Genomic DNA, 21732 nt, shown 5'->3' with positions numbered 1-21732 from the left:
CCCTTAAATTTTGCCCCTAATCATGGAAAGTTCAGTTCCAGCCTTTTTGGCAGAAAGGGGTATTGTGGGGCCAAACGGCCCCTGCAGATGGTGCCTGCTTCCTTAAACCCGTGACCTAGCTAATGGGAACATTTCTCTGCGCCCACCAGAGGCTAGGATCAAGTTCCCAACCTGGAGCACCTCATCCACTCTCCCACCCCCTATTTCCATAGAGCTCAGATGACCCCAGATTCTTGAAATCCTTTCCGTTCAGCTTGATTCCCTAAGTATTAGTCAAGAGCAATGTGCTGGGTGCCAGGCAGGCACCTGGTTAAGGCTGGGAGTGGCGGCAGATGGGCAGAGACGGAAGGGTAAGAGGCGCGCAGGGGGCACGTGGATGGAGGGAGCCGGGCCGGGAGTCAAACCCGAGGACTAACCACGGACCTCAGGGCACCTTCGGCGGGGGAAGCACGTTAGAAATCCCGACCTGGACTGACTTCCTGCCCGGGAGGCCCCGCGGCCTCGGGCACTGGGCGCGGGCCAGGGGGCGGCGCCGCGCCGAGTCGGAGGCGCTTCCTGGGCGCCGCGGGAGCGGAGGAGCGGGCGGCGCGGGACGGCGCCATGGAGGACGGCGTGCTCAAGGAGGGCTTCCTCGTCAAGAGGGTGAGCGCGCCCCAGCCTCTCCGGGCACGGCTCGGGGCGGGTGCGCGGCGGCCGCCGGCTCACCTGAGCCGCGATCCGGCGGGCTGGGGCCCCTCTGGGAGGAGCCGCGTGTCGTGGACAGAGCCGGGTGGGCGGTGGCTGGGGATGAGCTTTAGCTAGAAAAGAGGGGCTGGGGGTACGGGCAAGGAGGAGAATCCCTCTCGGCTAGCGCGTGTGGGGTGCGGGCTGGCGGCTACCCTTTAGAGGACAGCTTCTTTAAAACAACTTACTAAAATACGATGCGTCTAGGATTTAACTATGATGTCTTAAAACAACAGAAGGGTGTTCTGTAGTCCCCCAAGCTCGTCCGATTAATGCATCATCTCCTGTATTCTTCACAATAACCTGTGAGCAAGGAGAAAGCCTTTGTTTCTTAAGCCTCTGCTGTGCACCAGTCCTGGACGCTGGCTCTCTTAATCCTCCCAACAGTCCGACAGGTCGGTGGTTCCATCTTAACCGCCCTTTCTGCAAGGGGAAAAGGAAGTTCAAAGAGGATAAGTAGCTTGCTCAGGATCTGGACCAGTGGGTGATGGAGCAGGATCGAAGCCACTGAGGCTGCCCACTGCAGGGTGGGTATTGTTATCCCTCTATCGCAGATGAGGAAACCAAGGGGGCAGAAAGATGAGGCCCTTGCCCAGAGCCCCGTGTGGTTGGTTGAGTCCTTGGGTAGAGAACCCTGGATAGGGAGGACCAGCTGTAAAGTTGCATGTGAATTTTCAACAGCTCAGGGATCTTTGCCCTGAATCCCCTGTTGTTCAGGGGCCAGTTGTATTGTTTCTTTTCACAAATCCGGAGTTTTATTTTCCAAGCCTTCCATCCAGTCACTTGTCGCTTCTGTGCGGTGTTCAGCCTTTCAAAATTCTATAGTTTTTACTGATCATGTTGAAAATATTTGGGGACAACTGGTTCCCTTATGAGTGTTAATATTATATAAATGGAACAGTCGACACTGAAGTACTTTAGATCATTCTGTTTCAGTTGTGGTTGAATCTATCATGGTATTGTTGTTGCTGTTTAGTCACTAAGTTATGTCCGACTCTTTTGCAACCCTGTGGACTGCAGCCCACCGGGAACCTCTGTCCATGGGATTTACCAGGCAAGAATACTAGAATAGGTTGCAATTTCCTACTCCAAGGGATCTTCCTGACCCAGGGATCAAACCTGCATATCCTGCATTGGCAGGTGGGTTCTTTACCACGGAGCCACCAGGGAAACCCTGAATCTATCATAGTTTATAGCAAATAAATAAGTATAATTTGTTTTTCCTTCACTTTGGTAAGCATAAAAAGTTTTAGCCATTCTGGAAAGGAGAGGGGTGAAGATACCCACTAACATAAATTCAAGCAGACTCTGAGCAGTCTCCATCCTTACTCCTTCCACGTCACCACTAGCGGCTTTTCCCACAGCAAGCAAGAGTCCAGACGAAAACCAGGCATATGGGACCAAGGTAGAAAATGAAGGAAAAAGCAGCTGCAGGAGGGAAATTTGATTTTTAAAAGTTCTTTTAACATTGATGTTCACACTGAACATTTATGCTAACCTAACAGCAGAGCATAAAATCTGGGGATGAGCCTTCCGGCTCGTGTAATGAGTTTCCAGCTTTGGCAGGGGGATGGGTGAAGAGAGGTGAAGGGACTCTCCCTCCCCTGGCCTTCCCTGGCCAGCAGATCAACCCTGAGGTCCCAAGTCGCTTTCAGGTCAGCAGGGAATATAGTCATGGTATTTTACACATTATTTGACATAGGAGGTTGGGTGTGTTGTTTGCTCAAAATTGTGAGCCAGAGGAGGTGTAGGAGGCTGTGCTGGTTCAAGGGTCAGACTGGATACAGGCAGGTACAGAATTCCCCGCCCGCTTTGTGTCACCGGGATTAAAGTGATAGATTAGTCCTTCAGGGTTTGTGGAGGTAGCCACACCTCAGAGAGCACCTTTGGGGATCTTTTCCTGTGGCTTCTAAAGTGAGGGAGAGGGGTGGGGATTTTGGTGGGCATTGTTGATTGTCAGGGGCTTTCCCACCAAGGCCCCTGTCCCTTCTTTCCCTCATGTTAGAAGCTGCAGGAAGTTCCCTGAAGGTGTTGGTTGTTAGAATAACTGAGCCTGGGTAGGCGCCTGTTGAAGACAAACGCTCTGAGATGGGCCCCTGTGGGCATTCCCCCTGTTCCTGGGGCTTGCTTTACATGCTATCCCACCACCACCACCACCATGCAGTCAGGGGAGGGGTGAAGGGAGGGGAGGATGTGAGTTCTCTTTCAGACAGGCTGGTCTAGGGTGGCCGCTTAGGGAGTCCAAGGTACAGAGAAGGGAGGACAGTCAACTCGTCTGACCCCAAAAGCCCACTGATGGGCTAGACTGAAATCCCTAAAGCGCTGTCCAGCCAAACCCAAAGACAAGCGTTTGGAGCTGGAGCCTGACCACGAGGCAAGCGGAAGCCACACCCTTTCCTGCAAAGTGAGGAATGGGGCCCCTTGCCCCTGCCAACCGTCCCTCCCTCCTGATCACTCGGACTTTCCCGCTTCCCCCATTTCCCCTCCTCCTAGATGGCGGCCCCTGTGTCCACCGGGGAAGTTGCAGGACTGTGACTGTGGGATTCCACAGGTTCAAGAGGGTTTACGGTCCTGAAGTGGGGCGGGGCCCAAGCTGGTAACCCAGAGTACAGAACAGTCATCACGGGTGAGGGCGAAGCAGGAGACAGGCAGGGGCAAGATGGATTTGATTCTTAATCCAGCCCAGACAAGAAAGACGGCGAAGCTCCAGGCAAAAATGCAGGGTGCTTACTTGGCCTGGTGTTAAAGGAGGTTGCCCGGGAAGGAGGGCAGGTCTGTGTGGGTAGGGCTGCTTGTCCTTCAGGAAGCGGCCGGAACACATCGGGCGTGGTTGCCTGGCTCGTACCTCCTACAACTCTCAGAAAATGACATGGCCGTGTCAACATGCTGTAACCCAGATCTTTCATCTGTAGGACTCAATCTGTAGGAAAGGCCATAAAAGCTTTAGGAATGGGGCTTCCCTGGTGGCCCAGTGGTGAAGAATCTGCCTTCCAATGCAAGGGATGTGGGTTTGATCCCTCATTGGGGAACTAAGATCCCACATGTCATGGAACAACGAAGACCCGCCGCAGCCAAAAATAAATAATAATTTTTTTTTAAAGGCTTTAGGAACAAAGTGTTATTTAGGTAGAGAATAAAAACTGGAAACTACCTACATGTCCCCTCAAATAAACAAATGATTACAAGTGAATTATGGTTATGCATAGGGCTTCCCAGGTGGTGCTAGTGGTAAAGAACCAGCCTGCCAATGCAGGAGATGTAAGAGACATGGGTTCGATCCCTGGGTCAGGAAGATCCGCTAGAGGAGGCCTTGGCAACCCACTCCAGTATTCTTGCCTGGAGAATCCCATGGACAGAGGAGCCTGGCGGGCTACAGTCTGTGGGGTCGCAGAGAGTTGGACACGACTGAGCACGCATGCATGCATTATCTCACACAGGCTCTCTTCTGTGTTCCTTGGTTTGTAGGTGCTTCACTCTAATCTCTGCCCCCATCATCACATGACCATCTTCTCCCCGTGTGTCTTTCAGTGTCCAAAATTTCCTCTTCATATAAGGACACCAATCATATAAATGTTTTTAGGGCCATCCTAATCTAGTATCGGGCTTCCCTGGTGGCTCAGCTGGTATTCAAATTGCCAACATCCGTTAGATCATAGAAAAACCAAGAGAGTTCCAGAAAAACATCTGCTTTATTGACTATGCCAAAGCCTTTGACTGTGTGGATCACAACAAACTGTGGAAAATTCTTCAAGAGATGGGAATACCAGACCGCCTTACCTGCCTCCTGAGAAATCGGATTGCAGGTCAAGAAGCAACAGAACCTGACATGGAATAATGGACTAGTTCCAATTTGGGAAAGGAGTACATTAAGACTATATATTGTCACCCTGCTTATTTAACTTATATATAGAGTACATCATGCAAAATGCCAGGCTGGATAAAGCACAAGCTGGAATCAAGATTGCCAGGAGAAATGTCAATAACCTCAGATATGCAGGTGACACCACCCTTATGGCAGAAAGTGAAGAGAAACTGAAAAGCCTCTTGATGAAAGTGAAAAAGGAGAGTGAAAAAATTGGCTTAAAACTCAACATTCAGAAAACGAAGATCATGGCATCCGGTCCCATCACTTCATGGGAAATAGATGGGGAAACAATGGAAACAGTGACAGATTTTATTTTCTTAGGCTCCAAAATCTTTGCAGAAGGTGACTGCAGCCATGAAATTAAAAGACACTTGCTCCTTGGAAGAAAAGCTATGACAAACCTAGACAGCATATCAAAAAACAGATATTACTTTGCCAACAAAGGTCTGTCTAGTCAAAGTTATGGTTTTTCCAGTAGTCATGTATAGATGTGAGAGTTGAACCATAAAGAAAGCTGAGGAGCACTGAAGACTTGATGCTTTCAAACTATGGTGTTGGAGAAGACTCTTGAGAGTCCCTTGGACTGCAAGGAGATTAAACCAGTCAATCCTAAAGGAAATCAGTCCTGAATATTCGTTGGAAGGACTGATGCTGAAGCTGAAGCTCCAATCCTTTGGCCACCTGATAGGAAGAACTGACTCATTGGAAAAGACCCTGATGCAAAGAACTGACCCCTTGGAAAAGACCCTGATCCCGGGAAAGATTGAAGGCAGGAGGAGAAGGGGATGACAGAGGATGTGATGGTTGGATGGCATCACTGACTCAATGGACATGAGTTTGAGCAAGCTCTGGGTTGGTGATGGACAGGGAAGCCTGGCATGCTGTAGTCCATGGGGCCACAAAGAGTGGGACACGACTGAGTGACTGAACTGACCTGAACTGAATCTGGTATGACTTCATCTTATCCTGATTACATCTGCAAAGACCCTATTTCCAAATAAGACCTCATTCACAGATCCCCATTCAACATATGTTTTGCAGGGACATAATTCAACCCGTAGTAAGTACCATCTCTGCTTCTTTGTAGAGTCTCGGGCAAGACCTTTCCAGGCCTCAGTTTCCTCATTATTAAACTTAGGGAGTTTAGATTCTTTACCATCTGAGCCACCAGGGAAGCCCATAGAATTATATAGGCTTTTTCAAAGGATCCTCCGGCTGTAAAATTCTGTGCTTCCTAAGCCCAGTCCTAGGGTTACATCCCATCGTATGGACTCTCCTCCCCTCTAACGGGGCGCTAAGCTGTTCATGGTCCAAATGACCTCTGATCACCACCAGCTGCTTCCAGACAAGGAGCCTGGAGAAGGTAGAAGACGCCCAGGTGAAGGGAGGCCTGGGTTCATTTCCCCTTTATACCAGTGTATTTTTGGTCTCTAACACCCTCTGATCACCAGCTGCTGACTTTGGGTCAGTGTCTTAACCCCTCTCAGTTTGGCGTAGTTTATCTGTAGAGCTGGGATGCTTCCTGTTTTGTGTGTTACTACAGGAACCTCTAGCTGAGCTGCCCACTCCCGTCTGGCCAACCTTATTCAGCTGTTCTGCCGCAGTGCGGTCAGGTGATTTTTTTTTAACATGAGCACCTAAGCTTGTCATCATTCTGCTTAAAAGTCTAGGGATTCCCCTCCGGCCAGAGTGAGGTCACCAGCTGCTTCAAGTGCTGTACCTACAAAGTGAGCCCATCTCATCAGCCTTTCTCAGACCACTGTCCGTTGCTGTCAGACTGGATTCTTAGCTGCTCGTAACGCAGTGCACTCTAGCAAGTTTGAACAGAAGAATAACTCGGAGATATTTGGGAAGACCGAGTGCCATACATCCAGCGACAATGCAGCCAGACAGAAATACCCCACAGCACCAGGAGACGTCTCTAGTGGAAACACCCTGCCGTCACTGTTTGTCACTTGTTCCTGATAACTCGGGGACTGGCTATCAGAAAACCCTGTCCTTCCACCACTAGCCTGCTACGTTGGTGGCTGCCAAACACGCATCAGTGCTCCATGCACAGGACTGGCAGCCACCTAACCACCTCCCTGTTCCCCTGCCAGAAATTCTGGGAAACGTAGCGTTTCATCCAGGAAATGTAGCCTTATCTGTGTATTAGTTTGTTCTGCTCAACATCTGTTGGTTTCACCTTTCTCCCTAACACCTCCAGGCCCCTTTCTTCTTTCTCTGTTGTTTTAGTTTATGAGGGCTCCTGTAACAAAAGACCACAGACGGGGCTGCCTAAGCAACAGAGATTTATTTCCCACAGTTCTGGAGGCTGGAGTCCAAGGTTTAACGTGTCGAAGGTTTGGTTTCCTCTTAGGCCATCTCCTCAGCTCGCCCACACTTGGCACCTCTGGCTGTGTGCTCACAAGGTCTTTCCTCTGTGTACAGGCCTCCCTGACACCTGTGTGTCCAAATTTCCTCTTCTCTTGAGGCCCTCAGTCACATTGGATTAAGACCCAAGTAATGGCCTCATCTGGGCTTCCCAGGTGGTGCTAGTGGTAAAGAACCCATCTGCCAATGCAGGAGACGTAGGAGAATCAGGTTCCATCCCTGGATGGGGAAGATTCCCCTGGAGGAGGGCATGGCAACCCACTCCAGTATTCTTGCCTGGAGAATCCCAGGGGAGCCTGGTGGGCTACAGTCCATAGGATGGCAAAGAGTTGGACAGGACTGAAGTGACTTAGCACGCACACAATGGCCCCATTTAACCTAATCACCTCCTTAAAGACTCTTCAAATACAGTCACATTCTAAGGTAGTGGTGATTTCTTGGGTCAGGAAGATCCCCTGGAGAAGGGATAGGCTACCTGCTCCAGTATTCTTGGGCTTCCTTGGTGGCTTAGGTGGTAAAGAATCCGCCTGCAATGTCGGAGACCTGGGTTCAATCCCTGGGTGGGGAAGATCCCCTGGAGGAGGGCATGGCAATGCACCCCAGTATTCTTGCCTGGAGAATCCCATGGACAGAGGAGTCTGGCGGGCTACAGTCCACGGGGTCACAAAGAGTCAGGCACGACTCACTGACTAAGCACAGCACAGCGCAAGGTAGAGGTCGGGGGAGTGGTTGGGGCATCAACGTCTGAATCTGGGAGAAGGGCATAATTCAGGCCAGAATACCTATGTTTTAAGATTGTTTCACCTCCTCTCCTTCACCTTACACTGGCCCGCATGCCATCAGCTTAGATGGCAATCTCCTCTCTCTGCACCAGCCACACCTGTGTGCTGGAAGTTCACTGCCTTTACTGCTAATGATGCACTTGAACCCCCTCAGCAGGGGCTCATCGAGCAAGGAGACCTGAGTCTGGGCCATGTAGAGGGCAGTACAGGACCCCCATTGCTGAGGAGTTAGAGCCAAATCTTTTTCACTTCTTTAAACATGTCAGCTTGTGTCAAGGACAGCCATCAGCCATCGTGTGATGTGGATTCTTGGTACAGGACAGAGTGAAGAGAACAAAACTGTAAAATTCAGCTTGACATATCGGTCCTCTCATGCCCACAGCTCACACACCATGGAACATAATGACACTTAGACATATTAGTAAACTCTTGTCAGATTAACTGTTAAAAGTCATATTTAGGGTAGGAGGGAGGCTCAAGAGGAAGGGGATATATGTATGCATGTGGCTGATTCACTTCATTGTACAACAGAAACTAGCACAACTTTGTAAAGCAATTATATTCCAATTTAGTTCAGTTCAGTTGCTCAGTTGTGTCCGACTCTTTGTGACCCCATGGACTGCAGCACTCCAGGCTTCCCTGTGCATCACCAACTCCCAGAGCTTACTCAAACTCATGTCCATCGAGTAGGTGATGCCACCCAACCATCTCATCCTCTGTCGTCCCCTTCTCCTCCTGCCTTCAATCTTTCCCAGCATCAGGGTCTTTTCCAAGGAGTCAGTTCTTTGCATCAGGTGGCCAAAGGATTGGAGCTTCAGCTTCAGCATCAGTCCTTCTAATGAATATTCAGGACTGATTTCCTTTAGGATGGACTGGTTGGAACTCCTTGCAGTCCAAGGGACTCTCAAGAGTCTTCTCCAACACCTCAGTTCAAGAGCATCAATTCTTCAGTGCTCAACTTTCTTTATAGTCCAATTCTCATATCCATACATGACCACTGGAAAAAACACAGTTTTGACTAGATGAACTTTGTTGGCAAAGTAATGTCTCTGCCTTTTAATATGCTGTCTAGGTTTGTCATAGCTTTTCTTCCAAGGAGCAAGTGTCTTTTAATTTCATGGCTGCCATCACTATCTACAGTAATTTTGGAGCCCACAAAAATAAAATCTATCACTGTTTCCATTGTTTCACCATCTATTTGCCATGAAGTGATGGGACTGATGCCATGATCTTCGTTTTCTGAATGTTGAGTTTTAAGCCAGCTTTTTCACTCTCCTCTTTCACTTTCATCAAGAGACTCTTGAGTTGTTCTTTGCTTTCTGCCTTAAGAGTGGTGTCATCTGCATATCTGAGATTATTGATATTTCTCCCGGCAGTCTTGATTCCAGCTTGTGCTTCATCCAGCCTGGCATTTCACATAATGTACTCTCCATATAAGTTAAATTAGTAGGGTGACAATTAAATATATATATTAAATATATAAATGTATATATATATAAACATTTAATATATAGAGATGTATAAATATTTATATAAATATATATATATTTAAAATTCCAGTTAAATATATATGTATATATATGTATATGGAAAAGTGAAAATGTTAGTCACTCAGTTGTATCTGACTCTTTGTGACCCCATGGACTCTAGCCTGCTAGGTTCCTCTGTCCATGGGATTCTCCAGGCAAGAATACTGGAGTGAGTAACTATTCCCTTCTCCAGGGGATATTCCCTACCCAGGGACTGAACCCAGGTCTCCTGCATTGCAGGCAGATTCTTTACCATCTGAGCCACCAGGGAAGCCTATATATTTGCCATAGTTACCACAGTAAATTCTGTTTGGCTTAGACCAGTGCTCACACAGTCACCCCTTCAACCATTTCCAGTTCACTAACACGCTCAGTGCATACCTGCTGAGTGTCGAACAGGACTGCAGCATCATAGATGTGACAACTGAAGGGACCTTGGAAATGAATCAGTGCTGGGTCAGGAAACCAGTGAATCGGGGACAGTCTCTGATTCAGATAAAGTGCATCTCTCTTGGTTAGAATCCAGCCCTAATTGGGCTCTGCTCTGGGAAGTATGCCAAGAAAATTGCTTTCATGAGCATGCACAAGGTTATTCTATTCTGATTCTTCAGCAGACATTCCCCCATCCACTGGTCTGTTCAGACTTTCTGTCTTCACCTGCCTGTCTTGTCCATTGGCTTCATTACCCATCTGAGAGCCCCCCAGACTCTCCTGCCTTTTAGGCCTGTCACACCAGGTTAGGTCAGATAGTTAGAGTTCTTAATTTGCTTCAGCTTTACAATGGAGAAGGCCATGGCACCCCACTCCAGTACTCTTGCCTGGAAAATTCCATGGATGGAGGAGCCTGGTAGGGTGCGGTCCATGGGGTTGCTGAGTCAGACACGACTGAGTGACTTTACTTTCACTTTTCACTTTCATGCATTGGAGAAGAAAATGGCAACCCACTCCAGTGTTCTTGCCTGGAGAATCCCAGGGACGGGGGAGCCTGGTGGGCTTGCTGTCTATGGGGTCGCACAGAGTCGGACACGACTGAAGTGACTTAGCAATTTTAAAAATTGCCTACATCCCTCAACTAGTAATATTTTTTGGGGGAATATATCCTAAGGGGAAAAAATTAGAGATGCAGATCAAAACTTATGTGCAAGGATATTCATTATGGAGTTGTTAATAATAGTGGGGGGAAAAAAGGAAACCTCAGTTGTAAACAACAGGAGATGGGCAAGGAAATGATACATCCACCTGTTGGTCATTAAAAGACATGTTTTAAAGAAATTTAATGGTGTGAGACAGAGAAGGCAATGGCACCCCACTCCAGTACTCTTGCCTGGAAAATCCCATGGACGGAGAAGCCTGGTAGGCTGCAGTCCATGGGGTCGCTAAGAGTCAGACACGACTGAGCGACTTTACTTTCATTTTTCACTTTCATGCATTGGAGAAGGAAATGGCAGCCCACTCCAGTATTCTTGCCTGGAGAATCCCAGGGACGGGGAAGCCTGGTGGGCTGCCGTCTACGGGGTCGTACAGAGTCGGACACGACTGAAGTGACTTAGCAGTAGCAATGGTGTGAGAAAATGCTTGGCAAAGTCAATAAAAGAAAGACTAGAAAATAAAACTATACATAATATGCTCTTGATTAAAAAAATAATAAAAGGGAAAAAGACAAAGGAAATGCAAGGTATTAACAGGATTTCTCTCTTTTTTGTATTTATTTATTTGGCTGTGCTGGGTCTTCATTGAGGCATGTAGGATCTTTTGTTGCAGCAGGTGAACTCTTAGTTGCTGCATGTGGGATCTAGTTCCCAGATCAGGGATGGAACCTACGCCTCCTACACTGAGAGCTCAGAGTCTTAGCCCCTGGACCATCAGGGAAGTCCCTAGGATCTTTTCTTCTGTGTACTTTGCAGTTTCTTTCAAGGCTTATAACCACAGAAAAAAAGAAAAAATGGGAACTAGAAAGTGAACGCCAAAGGCTTTGTTACATACTCAAAAGAGATGACAAAGAGATCCAAAGCTCACAATTTCTTCATGAAAATGAAAGTAAACATATAATTTGGAATAGGACCTTTTGGCTCTTAAGGACATTATTGGGATAACTGGTGAAACTTGAGTGGAGTTTATGGAACAGAGGAAAATAACATATTCATGTAAATTTCCTAATGTTGATTGTATTGTGGTTATGTTGGAAATACTTTTTATTTTTTGGTAGGAGACACAATAAAATATTGAGAAGCATCAATATTAACACATAGAGCATCATGTTAAAAACTAACTCTTAATGGTTTTATAAAAGTTTTTTTTTTTTTGTAAAAAAGTTTTATGCTTGTCTTCAACTTTTCTCTGAATTGAAATTATTTCAAAATTAGAAAATAAAATTAAGCTAAGCAAGAGAGAGAGCGCTGTCTCCTTATTGGAGAGTTGATCCCATGGCACAGTCTGACCACCTGTGCAACGAGACTCTTCTCCCTATGACCAGGTCGTCCCCTCGGCCAGCTCACCTCAGGGCTCTCCTGTCTGTCCTCAGGGTCACATTGTCCACAACTGGAAAGCGCGGTGGTTCATTCTTCGGCAGAACACGCTTCTATACTACAAGTTCGAGGGGGGTCGGAAAGTGACCCCTCCCAAGGGCTGCATCCTTCTGGATGGCTGCACCATCACCTGCCCCTGCCTGGAGTATGAAAATCGCCCGGTAAGTGAAGGCCCCTCTTCCCAGCGCCTTCCTCCCACTCCCCGGACTACCTCCCTCCCTGGCCTCTTAGGTGAAGGTGGAATGAGTCATGGTAACAGCTGAGTTACTGAAAAACCTAGACTCAAATCCTGGCTGCGCCACATACCAGGCACGTGACCTTGGGCAAGTAATTGAACCTCTCTGAGCCTGAGATCCTCGTCTATAAACTGGGATCATGTAATGACACCTGACTGTCGCTCACAGCTATGATGAGGATCATGAAGGTAATGGTGGGTCAAAACACTTGTAGCCCAGGAGGTACCACACAAATGTGAGTAGTTACTGCTACTTCAGGTTCAATAGGATGGCTTTCATCCCCCAGTGGGTACGTGTTCCAAAAGTCAAGAGCAGCTCAACCCTAAAAAGAACCTGAATTAATCATTTACCATCTACCATCCGAAAAGAATCTGAATTAATCATTTACCGAGGGCTCAGTAAGTGCCAAGAAATTTGCTAGGCTTGGAGGAGTCAAGGAAGAAGATTGTCAGATTGCTTCTTTCAGGTTCAATAGGATGGCTTTCATCCCCCAGTGGGTACGTGTTCCAAAAGTCAAGAGCAGCTCAACCCTAAAAAGAACCTGAATTAATCATTTACCATCTACCATCCGAAAAGAATCTGAATTAATCATTTACCGAGGGCTCAGTAAGTGCCAAGAAATTTGCTAGGCTTGGAGGAGTCAAGGAAGAAGATTGTCAGATTGCTTCTTTCAGTTAATGCTCTTGTTATGAAAGCAAGTGGTTAATTGAAAAGCAGAGTTCCAATGTTGGTACAGATATTATCTGCCATAGAGAACACTGTCTTGCTGAAAAGGAGGAAGATGCCCTTACAAGCCGTCTGGCTCAGGTACAACTTTGGGATGGATGGAGATTTGGACATGAACTGGTTGAGAAAGTTTAAACCATATTATATGAGGAATGTGTGAAAGACTTGGGATGACTAGACCCAATCAAGAAGCAGCTCAGATGTAGACATAGAGAACAGACTAGGACATGGGGGCAGGATGGGGGCTGTTGAGGAAGGAGAGGGTGGGAATGTATGGAGAAAGTAACATGGAAACTTGCATTAGCATATGTAAATAGCCAGTGGGAATTTGCTCAGGGAGCTCAATCTGGGACTCTGTAACAACCTAGAGGGGTGGGATGGGGAGGGAAGTGGGAGGGAGGCTCACGAAGGAGGGGACATAGGTATACTATGGCTGATTCATGTTGATGTTGGCAGAAACCAACACAATAGTTTAGTCACTAAGTCATGTCCGACTCTTGGATCCCATAGACTGTAGCCTGCCAGGCTCCTCTGTCCGTGGGATTCTCCAGGCAAGAATACTGGAGTGGGTTGCCGTCTCCTCCTCCAAGGGATCTTCGTGACCCAGGGATCGAACCTGGGTCTCCTGCATTGCAGGCAGAATCTTTACCAACCGAGCTATTGTAAAGCAATTATCCTTCAATTAAAAATAAATACATTTTAAAAAATAAATTAAAAAGATGATCAAAAGGATCAGAACTGAGTTCCTTCGGGGTAGGCATTAATAGCCTCATGGGACAGATGAAGGCACTGGGAGGCCCAGTGGGTCCTTTAATGTGCCCAAGCGACCGCAGCTATGGATCTAGCTGAGTCTCACCTGGAAGCCTGTGTGTTTCCCTCTTTAGCACAGGGGCTCTCATAAGAGGTGAGCTTAACCTAGAAGGCAGAATCGGGAGCAGAGAGACCAAGGCCCCAGGAAGCAGACTCTGTGCTAATTAGTCTGTTCAAAGGGGCCAAGGTGGTGAACTCTTTGTCACTGGAGGTGTACAAGGGAGTCTTTAAAGGCCCGGTGGCTGGGACGTGGTCGAGGGGTGAGGCGTTCGGCAGTCTCTGGATCACGTGGTCTCCCGGATCTGCTTCGGTTCTGTCATTTTTGCTGCCCAGCCAGCTCTCTCTCTCTCTCTCGCCTGCCTGGTCTGACTGGCTGTCTCTTCCCACAGCTCCTCATTAAGCTGAAAACTCAGACATCCACGGAGTACCTCCTGGAGGCCTGTTCTCGAGAGGAGAGGGACGCCTGGGCCTTCGAGATAACAGGGGCCATCCACGCGGGGCAGCCGGGGAAGGTCCAGCAGCTTCACCTGCTGAAGAACTCCTTCAAGCTGCCCCCTCACATCAGCCTGCAGTGCGTGCCCGGCCCTGCCCTCGCCCCCCCTGGCTTTGCTGCGGCCTCTGCTGTCTGCCCGCCTCAGGAGGGGCCTCTGTGGCCGCTGCACGGGCCTGGCTGGTGCTGCAGCGATGCTCCAGGGCCTGTTGGCATTGTTTTCTCTCGGTGGGAGTGGCCCTGCCAGCCTGCCCTGGTGACCTCCTGGGGTCCCTGCTGCTCCTGTCCCCCTCAGTGTCTTGACCCCCTCCCTTCAGTGTCAACCGGGATGCTCAGGGCTATACAAACAGCTCCCCAGGAATCTCCACTCACCAAGTCATTAGTCTTGTTTGCAGCCTGGTGGCAAGAACGTGTGTTCTGTTAGGAGCTGCATTCTCTTTCTGTGGGATTCTTCATCCATCCATCCATTCACTCTTTTAAGAAATAGTTACTGAATGCTTGCTGCCTGCCACACATCGCTCTAGGTGCTCATGCAGATGGGCATAAAACAAAGTCTCATCTCAGGGGCTTTCCAGTCCAAGTACCTAAATAGAGAATGAGAGAAGGTCTGCCATTGGTGGCCAGGATCGTCCCACAGAACAGAAGGAAAGCAGGTCAGTGGTGGCAGTGATACTGTAAAGTAGGGAAGGATGAAAGGAATTCCCATCATGGGAATTGTTATGTCCAGCATCTGCAGGAAATGCCCACTAACTTTACAGGAAGCAGAACTTCCCAGGCTTACCAAAAAACTCCATACCAGGCTCTGGAATCTTGATTGTGCATCTTTGCTGTTCAGTCGTTAAGTCACGTCTGACTCTTCGCGACCCCATGGACTGCAGCACGGCAGGCCACCCTGTTCCTCACCATCTCCCGGGCTTTGCCCTGGCTCATGTACATTGTATCAATGGTGCCATCCAACCGTCTCCTCCTCCGTTGCCCCTTCTCCTCTCCCCTCAGTCTTTCCCAGCATCAAGGTCTTTTCCAGTGAGTCGGCTCTTTGTATCAGGTGGCCAAAGTATTGGAGCTCCAGCATCAGTCCTTCCAATGAACATTCAGAGTTGATTTCCTTTAGGATTGACTGGTTTGGTCTCCTTGCTTTCTGAGGGACTCTTAAGAGTCTTCTCCAGCCCCACAGTTCAAAAGCATCATTTGTGCATCTAGGGCGTGGCTAACCCATGGTGAGTGCAGGAGGACCAGCGGCAGATGAGAGTGGGTTCAAGTGATGGGTGACTTTTGAGAAGTAGCTGGAGGAATTTGGACTTTATATAGCGGATCATAGATAATTCTTCGGTTTTTAAATTAAGTCACAGCTCTTTAGTTTTACTACAAACATAATACCTGTCTAGCATAGAATTATTAGAACATTTAGATGAGCAAGAAGAAATGTTCCCCAATCCTGCCTCTCAAATTCTGATGCATAACAGAATACCCCTCTTTCTCTGCGATGTGTATTATGCCACTTGCCACGTGCTTTATACCCTCAGCAGTGGCTCATGGACCCACCCTCATTCCTGTCAATGTGACAAGGGTCTCCTCTCTTTTGCCTTCCTTCCGTGTAGTCGCATCGTGGACAAGATGCGCGACAGTACCTGCGGAATCCGGCCAAGCCCCAACATGGAGCAGGGAAGCACCTACAAAAAGACCTTCATAGGTGAGCCCCCGACCCCCACCCCAACCCCAGGGCCAGGCCAGGCCCTGGAGACCTAGGGCTTGGTGACCTGGGACTCAGTGGTGTTGAGGCCTGAGCTGCCTGGCAGCCAACGTGCCAGCCTGAGATGTGGGTGCGGCCACAGCTCTGGGCAGCAGGGGTGGCGTTTGATCTGCTCCAGGGCTGAGCCCCAAGGCTGTTCAAGGCTGCCCCAGGGGTCAAGGTCAATGAGGTCACAGCCAGGCGCCCCTGAGGAAGCTGGAGCCTGTTGTCTTGACGGGTGCTGCCCTTGCCCGCCGCAGGCTCCTCCCTGGTGGACTGGCTCCTCTCCACCGGCTTTGCCGCCAGCCGTCTGGAGGCTGTGACGCTGGCCTCGGTGCTCATGGAGGAGAACTTCCTTCGGCCAGTAGGCACCCGAAGCACGGGAGCCATTCGCTCGGGGGATCTGTCTGAGCAGTTCCTGGATGACTCCACGGCCCTGTACACATTCGTAAGTGAGGGCTTGGGTTCCTCTTGGCACAGGAGCAGAGAGAGGAAGAGGCCACCCAGTGTTGGCCAGGGCTCCACGGTCAGCGGGGAGAGGCCTAGGGCTCGGAGAGGGGGGGACAGCTTCACCCCCAGGTGGAGTGGGAGTTTCCTTTCCCCTGTGGGAGCTTCCCCAGCCTGGAGCTGGGATGTGTTGGTAACAAGAGTCCTTGTCTCTCCTTCCTATCAGGCTGAGAGCTGCAAGAAGAAGATAAGTCCCAAGGAAGAAATCAGTCTCAGCACCATGGAGTTAAGTGGCACTGTGGTGAAGCAAGGCTATCTGGCCAAGCAGGTATGGGACGGCCACCTTGGAGCAGGGAGGAGGTGGACAGTCCTGAACCTCGGGGGAGGCGGGAACCCCCACAAAGGGTGGGAAGGGCTGAGACTCCAGAGGGCATTAGTTGTCAGCATCTGCTAAGCCAGGGTCTGGCGGTGGCCACAGGGAGCAAGGCAAGGGGCCGGCACATGTCTGTGCCCATAGGAGTCCCAGACAAGCAGGCCTAAGGCATTAGAGGCGTGAAGGTGGGAGGATGTGACTACAAGCTGTCACCCATGAGCCATACACCCTTTTTTTGCCTCAGGGGCACAAGAGGAAAAACTGGAAGGTGCGGCGCTTTGTTCTGAGGAAGGACCCGGCTTTTCTGCATTACTACGACCCTTCCAAAGTGAGTGCCTTGTCGTGCTTCCAGACACATCTCTCCCCAGCAGAGCGGGGCTGGTTCCATCTCCAGCCTTCCTCCCAGCCTCCCTACCATAACTTCCACCCATGATGCCTTTCCTTCCACAGTTGCAAACTGCTCCTCCCAGTCTGACGTCTCTTTTCTTTCATCACATCGTCACCTGCTCAGTTGATCCTACTCAGTGGATCTTCATTATTTTGGGAGGAAAAGCATCTTTCAGTTCCTCCAAAGCTGGCCGTGTGCCTACGAAGGGGGCGCTGAGCTGATGAAGACTCCTGACTGTGCTTTCCAGCCTCTTTTCACCCCTTTCCACACAAAGAGGCCATGAATTCTGCCCCCTCATCCTCTTGTCCCCACCAATGTTTTGAAAGGTTTCCTTTGCCATTTAATATTTAAGCCATAATTCTGGATTTCAGATAATAAGTATTACTGTGTTCAGCCTTATCTTGGTCGCTGTGTGATTTTCATTTGTTTTTTGAAATAATGAAGAGTGGGCATTCAGTCAGGAACCCAACCCTAAGCCAAGAACTTGAAGGAGCCCCTGGGGACCCTGCTGGACCACAGGGAGGGCTAAGGGGCAGGGAGGGGCCTGGTGCTGGTGTGACTGGCTGTGAAGTGAAGCCCAAGCTTCCTCGCTCATGCAGATAACTTGCCATGGGATGTCCAAGTTCAGCCTCATCTTCTGTTACAAATGACTCTCATGGACTAATTCTTTAGCAGGCTAACTGAGGGTGGTATGATGAGAGCATGATTCTTCTGTTGTTATTGCCCAGTTGCTCAGTCCTGTCCAACATCTTTGTGACCCCATGGACTGCAGCACACAAGCCTTCCCTGTCCTTCATCATCTCCCAAAGTTTGCTCAAACTCATGTCCATTGAGTCGGTGATGCTATCTATCTCATCCTCTGTCTCCCGATTCTTCTCCTGCCCTCAGTCTTTCCCAGCATCAGGGTCTTTTCCAATGAGTCAGTTCTTCACATCAGTTGGCCAAATTATTGGAGCTTCAGCTTCAGCCTAGTCCTTCCAATGAATTATTCAGGGTTGATTTCCTTTAGGATTGACTGGTTTGCTCTTCCTGCAGTCCAAGGGACTCTTAAGAGTCTTCTCTAGCACCACAGTTCAAAAGATTCAGTTCTTCAGTGTTCAGCCTTCTTTATGGTCCAACTCTCACATCTGTACATGACTACTGGAAAAACCATAGCTTTGACTATATGGACCTGCAAAGTGATGTCTCTGTTTTTTAATATGCTGTCTAGATTTGTCATAGCTTTCCTTCCAAGGAGAAAGCATCTTTTAACTTCATGGCTGCAGTCACTGTCTGCCGTGATTTTGAAGCCCAAGAAAAGAAAATCTGTCCCGGCTTCTACTTTTTTCCCATCTATTTGCCATGAAGTGATGGGACTGGATGCCATTATCTTAGTTTTTTGAATTTTGAGTTTTAAGCCACTCTCCTCTTTCACCCTCATTAAGAGGTTCTTTAGTTCCTCTAAATGGCTTTTCACCATTAGAGTGGTATCATCTGCATATCTGAGGTTGTTGATATTTCTCCTGGCAATCTTGATTCCAGCATGTGATCTATCCAATCCGACATTTCTGCATGTAAGTTAAATAAACAGAGTGACAATATCCATCCTTGACATCCTCCTTTTCCCAAGTTTGCACCAGTTGTTCCATGTGAGGTTCTAACTGTTGCCTCTTGACTTGCATGCAGGTTTCTCAGGAGACGGGTAACGTGGTCCAGTTATTTTCATCTCTTCTAATAAGAGTTCTGTGCCTTCACACAGTCCCTAATCGGGTCTCCTTTCCTTTGCAGGAAGAGAACCGGCCAGTGGGTGGCTTTTCTCTTCGTGGCTCCCTGGTGTCAGCTCTGGAGGATAACGGCGTCCCCACTGGTAAGGGGCAACTTTGGCCCCATCCTCATCCCAGGGTCCTCCCTCCTGCTCTCAGTAATGCTCTGCTGATGATGGGCTAAGCTGTGGGGCCTGCGTGGGGCTTTCTCAGTGAGACAATGAATGGTGTGAATTGTGAAGCCAATTTCAAAATCAGAGAAAGGACACATGGGGTATTCTTAGTGTTTTAACAACACAACTAAATAATTCTCATCTTTAATATTCTTTCCCACCCTTTCCTGTGCTTATTGGCCCATAAGCTTCCACCTAAGAACAATAGCTTACAATAGTGTTTAAAGATTGACAACACCATTTAATCTCTGTTATATGCTAATTTCACACTAGACAGCTAAGGCAGGTAGTACTATTCTCAATTTATGGATGGGAAGATTGAGGTTCAAAGAAATTAAACAATTCCAGTCAAATCCTGCATCTGTCTATGCTTTTAACATAAAACCTTCTGGACTTTTTTGATGTGAGTAAGACTGCAGACCTGTGGTTAGCATAGAGGGCAGGCCAAGAGGTCTTTTAAGAACGTTCAGACATAAAACTGCCAGGCCTTAAGGCACAGATGAGGGAGAGGGGATGGATGGGAGGCAAATAGGAAAGCATGCCTCTGGTGGGATTGCCTAACCATATATGTACACTTGTACTAAGAAATACTTCATTATGTGTTTTTGTCTGTCTCAGTGACTTTCAGCTGCTTCCAGCTGAAAGTAGACATGGATATTCACTCACTTATTTTTCTTTTTTTTCTTCCTGCCTAGGGGTTAAAGGGAATGTCCAGGGAAATCTCTTCAAAGTGATTACTAAGGATGACATACACTATTATATCCAGGCCAGCAGCAAGGCTGAGCGTTCAGAGTGGATTGAAGCTATCAAGAAGCTAACGTGACAAGGACCTGAGGGAATGGGACTGAGATGCCTCCCTCTACACAGGATTTCCTGGACAATGGGAGTATGTTAAGACTTTTAACTTTTTATATTTTGTACTGCTTTGGAGTGAGATTGGTGGAGTTCCTTAAAGCTGGCAGTGGTGCTATTGCCTTCCCCACCTTCATTTACAGTTAACCTGTAAATGCTGAAGCAGCCTTGTCAGCCAAGTCAGCACCTTGACTTTTGCCCATTATCACAACCAGCCATTCCTTGGGTACCAAAGTAGGTCTCCCTTGTCACACTAACTGGCCATGTAATACTGAACAAAACACTGTAACCTCATGATGGAGCTCTCGGAAATGCTGTCAGCACCTCTTAACTCCTTTGGAATAAATAAAAATTGACACTTGTTCCTGGCTATTAGAATTCCTATACAAAGTTTCAGTTTTCAAAGGTTTTTCATGCTTAAGGCTATACGAATTATTAGGCAAGCTGATTATAAAAACATCTCAAGTGAGCTTAAAGCCTCATCTTAAAGTGGGGATGGGGGCAAAATCTTGAATGAAATATTTTGTTTTGAAAAAAAGCCTTCGTAAGTATTATACATTGCAGAAAAGAAATCATGGACTCAGTTGGATTAGTCACATACATAAAAGTAAAATTACAGCTTTTCTGTGAAAAAAGTTGTTTAGAAAGATGCAGGAGCTTTCTAAAGGAGAGAAAGATGTCAATGGGAGAATTAAGGCATGAAGTTTTGGTTTTAGAATGAAGATTAATGGAGACAAATAGGTACCAAGAAGCTTCATCAGTTAGGTTAATCTGAAGTAGTGAAAAGTCTGTATCATACAGTGTCTTTAAAAACATTTTTATTACTTTCAAGCTTAATACAGTAATCTGCCAGTACAACTGCTTAGACTTCCTTCAATGAATAGATACGTAACTTACATTTAAGGGGCGTGAACACCTCCAAAGTGCTTAAGTAAAAATTCATTCAATAGTTTGAACTATCTTCTCTTGATCTTGTCTAGAATACCTGATCATTCAGATCAGTAATTCCAAGCTAATGAGGTTTTACTTTATTCCTTACATTGTAAGAGACTGCCTTTTAAAGCACCATTTTCCATTTGGCATTTTACCAAGGTCTGTGTCCTTAGTTTTTTTATTGCTTTTTGCTCTCAATATAGGTTTCTATCTGAATTAAGCTGCATTTGGTTTGATGGCTTCTTGATTGTAAATTGGCACAATTATACCCCACTCTGTACAGTAGGTACCAGTATCATGAGTTGAAAAGTAGTTGACTATCACTTTGAGGTAAATTATGGGACAGTTCTTGCCAAGGGTACTAGCACTTGAATTTTTAAAAATTCCTAACCATTTAAATTGCTTTTACTGCAGAAGTTAACTAGGTCAAGTAAGGCCGTCTGTGGGCTTCCACTGAGTGTTTAAGCATTATCCTCGTAAGTACTGGTTTGTCTTGTTTTACTAGAAAACATGAAAAATCATTTGGATGTTTGTATTTTTCCGGCCATTTAAAATTTTCAACTAATTATAATACCTAAATGAGACTCAAACTATTGCTAATTTTCAATTATGTGTTGATAACCACTTGACCTCAAAGACAGAACTGGGAGTAGATGAAACTGTCAATTTCTAGTGTGGCTTTATGCGGACAGATTGAAAATTTGGGTAAATTGGTTAGTTATCTTTTGTCAATCCATTCAAGTTTTTAGAGCTGGGTGTGATCTTGTTCTCATATTTGAAAGTGATACTTTTAGGTCAGCAGGGAAAGTTTACTTAGTTCTCTCCATCATCAGTGAGGTATTGCTCTTTTTCTCTGTCAAGGGTCATAAATTTGCAAAATTGTTGTGGAACTGAACAAAAGGCCTGCATAGGATATAAACCACTCACCACAGATGCCACCAGTATTTCTCGACAGTTATGGCTTTTGAAGTATTAAAAAACCCAGTGAACAAAGTGAAAATTCAATTCCTCTGCTTACAACAAACATTTAAGGAAC

The 21732-nt window shown here is 47.4% G+C and overlaps 1 protein-coding gene across 1 annotated transcript; it reads left to right on the top strand.

Annotated features, from left to right (window-relative positions):
* The first annotated feature begins 368 nt into the window (after positions 1–368).
* PLEK2 (pleckstrin 2) lies at positions 369–20125 on the top strand. The gene is made up of 9 exons (XM_043472329.1): positions 369–642; positions 11794–11958; positions 13959–14140; positions 15658–15749; positions 16049–16236; positions 16462–16563; positions 16853–16936; positions 18764–18842; positions 19607–20125. Exons 1-9 carry the CDS (start codon positions 601–603, stop codon positions 19732–19734), a joined length of 1062 nt encoding a protein of 353 aa, XP_043328264.1. The 5' UTR covers positions 369–600; the 3' UTR covers positions 19735–20125.
* The last annotated feature ends 1607 nt before the right edge of the window (positions 20126–21732 follow it).

Source organism: Cervus canadensis, chromosome 6, assembly GCF_019320065.1.
Source record: "Cervus canadensis isolate Bull #8, Minnesota chromosome 6, ASM1932006v1, whole genome shotgun sequence".
In the NCBI taxonomy this organism is placed as follows: domain Eukaryota; kingdom Metazoa; phylum Chordata; class Mammalia; order Artiodactyla; family Cervidae; genus Cervus; species Cervus canadensis.
The sequence above is the reverse complement of the archived record's forward strand: the minus strand, read 5'-3'. Positions and strand labels throughout refer to the sequence as shown.

Coding starts and splice junctions, on each gene's coding strand:
- PLEK2 (XM_043472329.1), top strand. CDS start 601: ATGGAGGACGGCGTGCTCAAGGAGGGCTTCCTCGTCAAGAGG. Junction 16,237..16,461: donor CCACGGCCCTGTACACATTC/GTAAGTGAGGGC, acceptor CCTTCCTATCAG/GCTGAGAGCTGCAAGAAGAA. Junction 16,564..16,852: donor AAGGCTATCTGGCCAAGCAG/GTATGGGACGGC, acceptor TTTTTGCCTCAG/GGGCACAAGAGGAAAAACTG.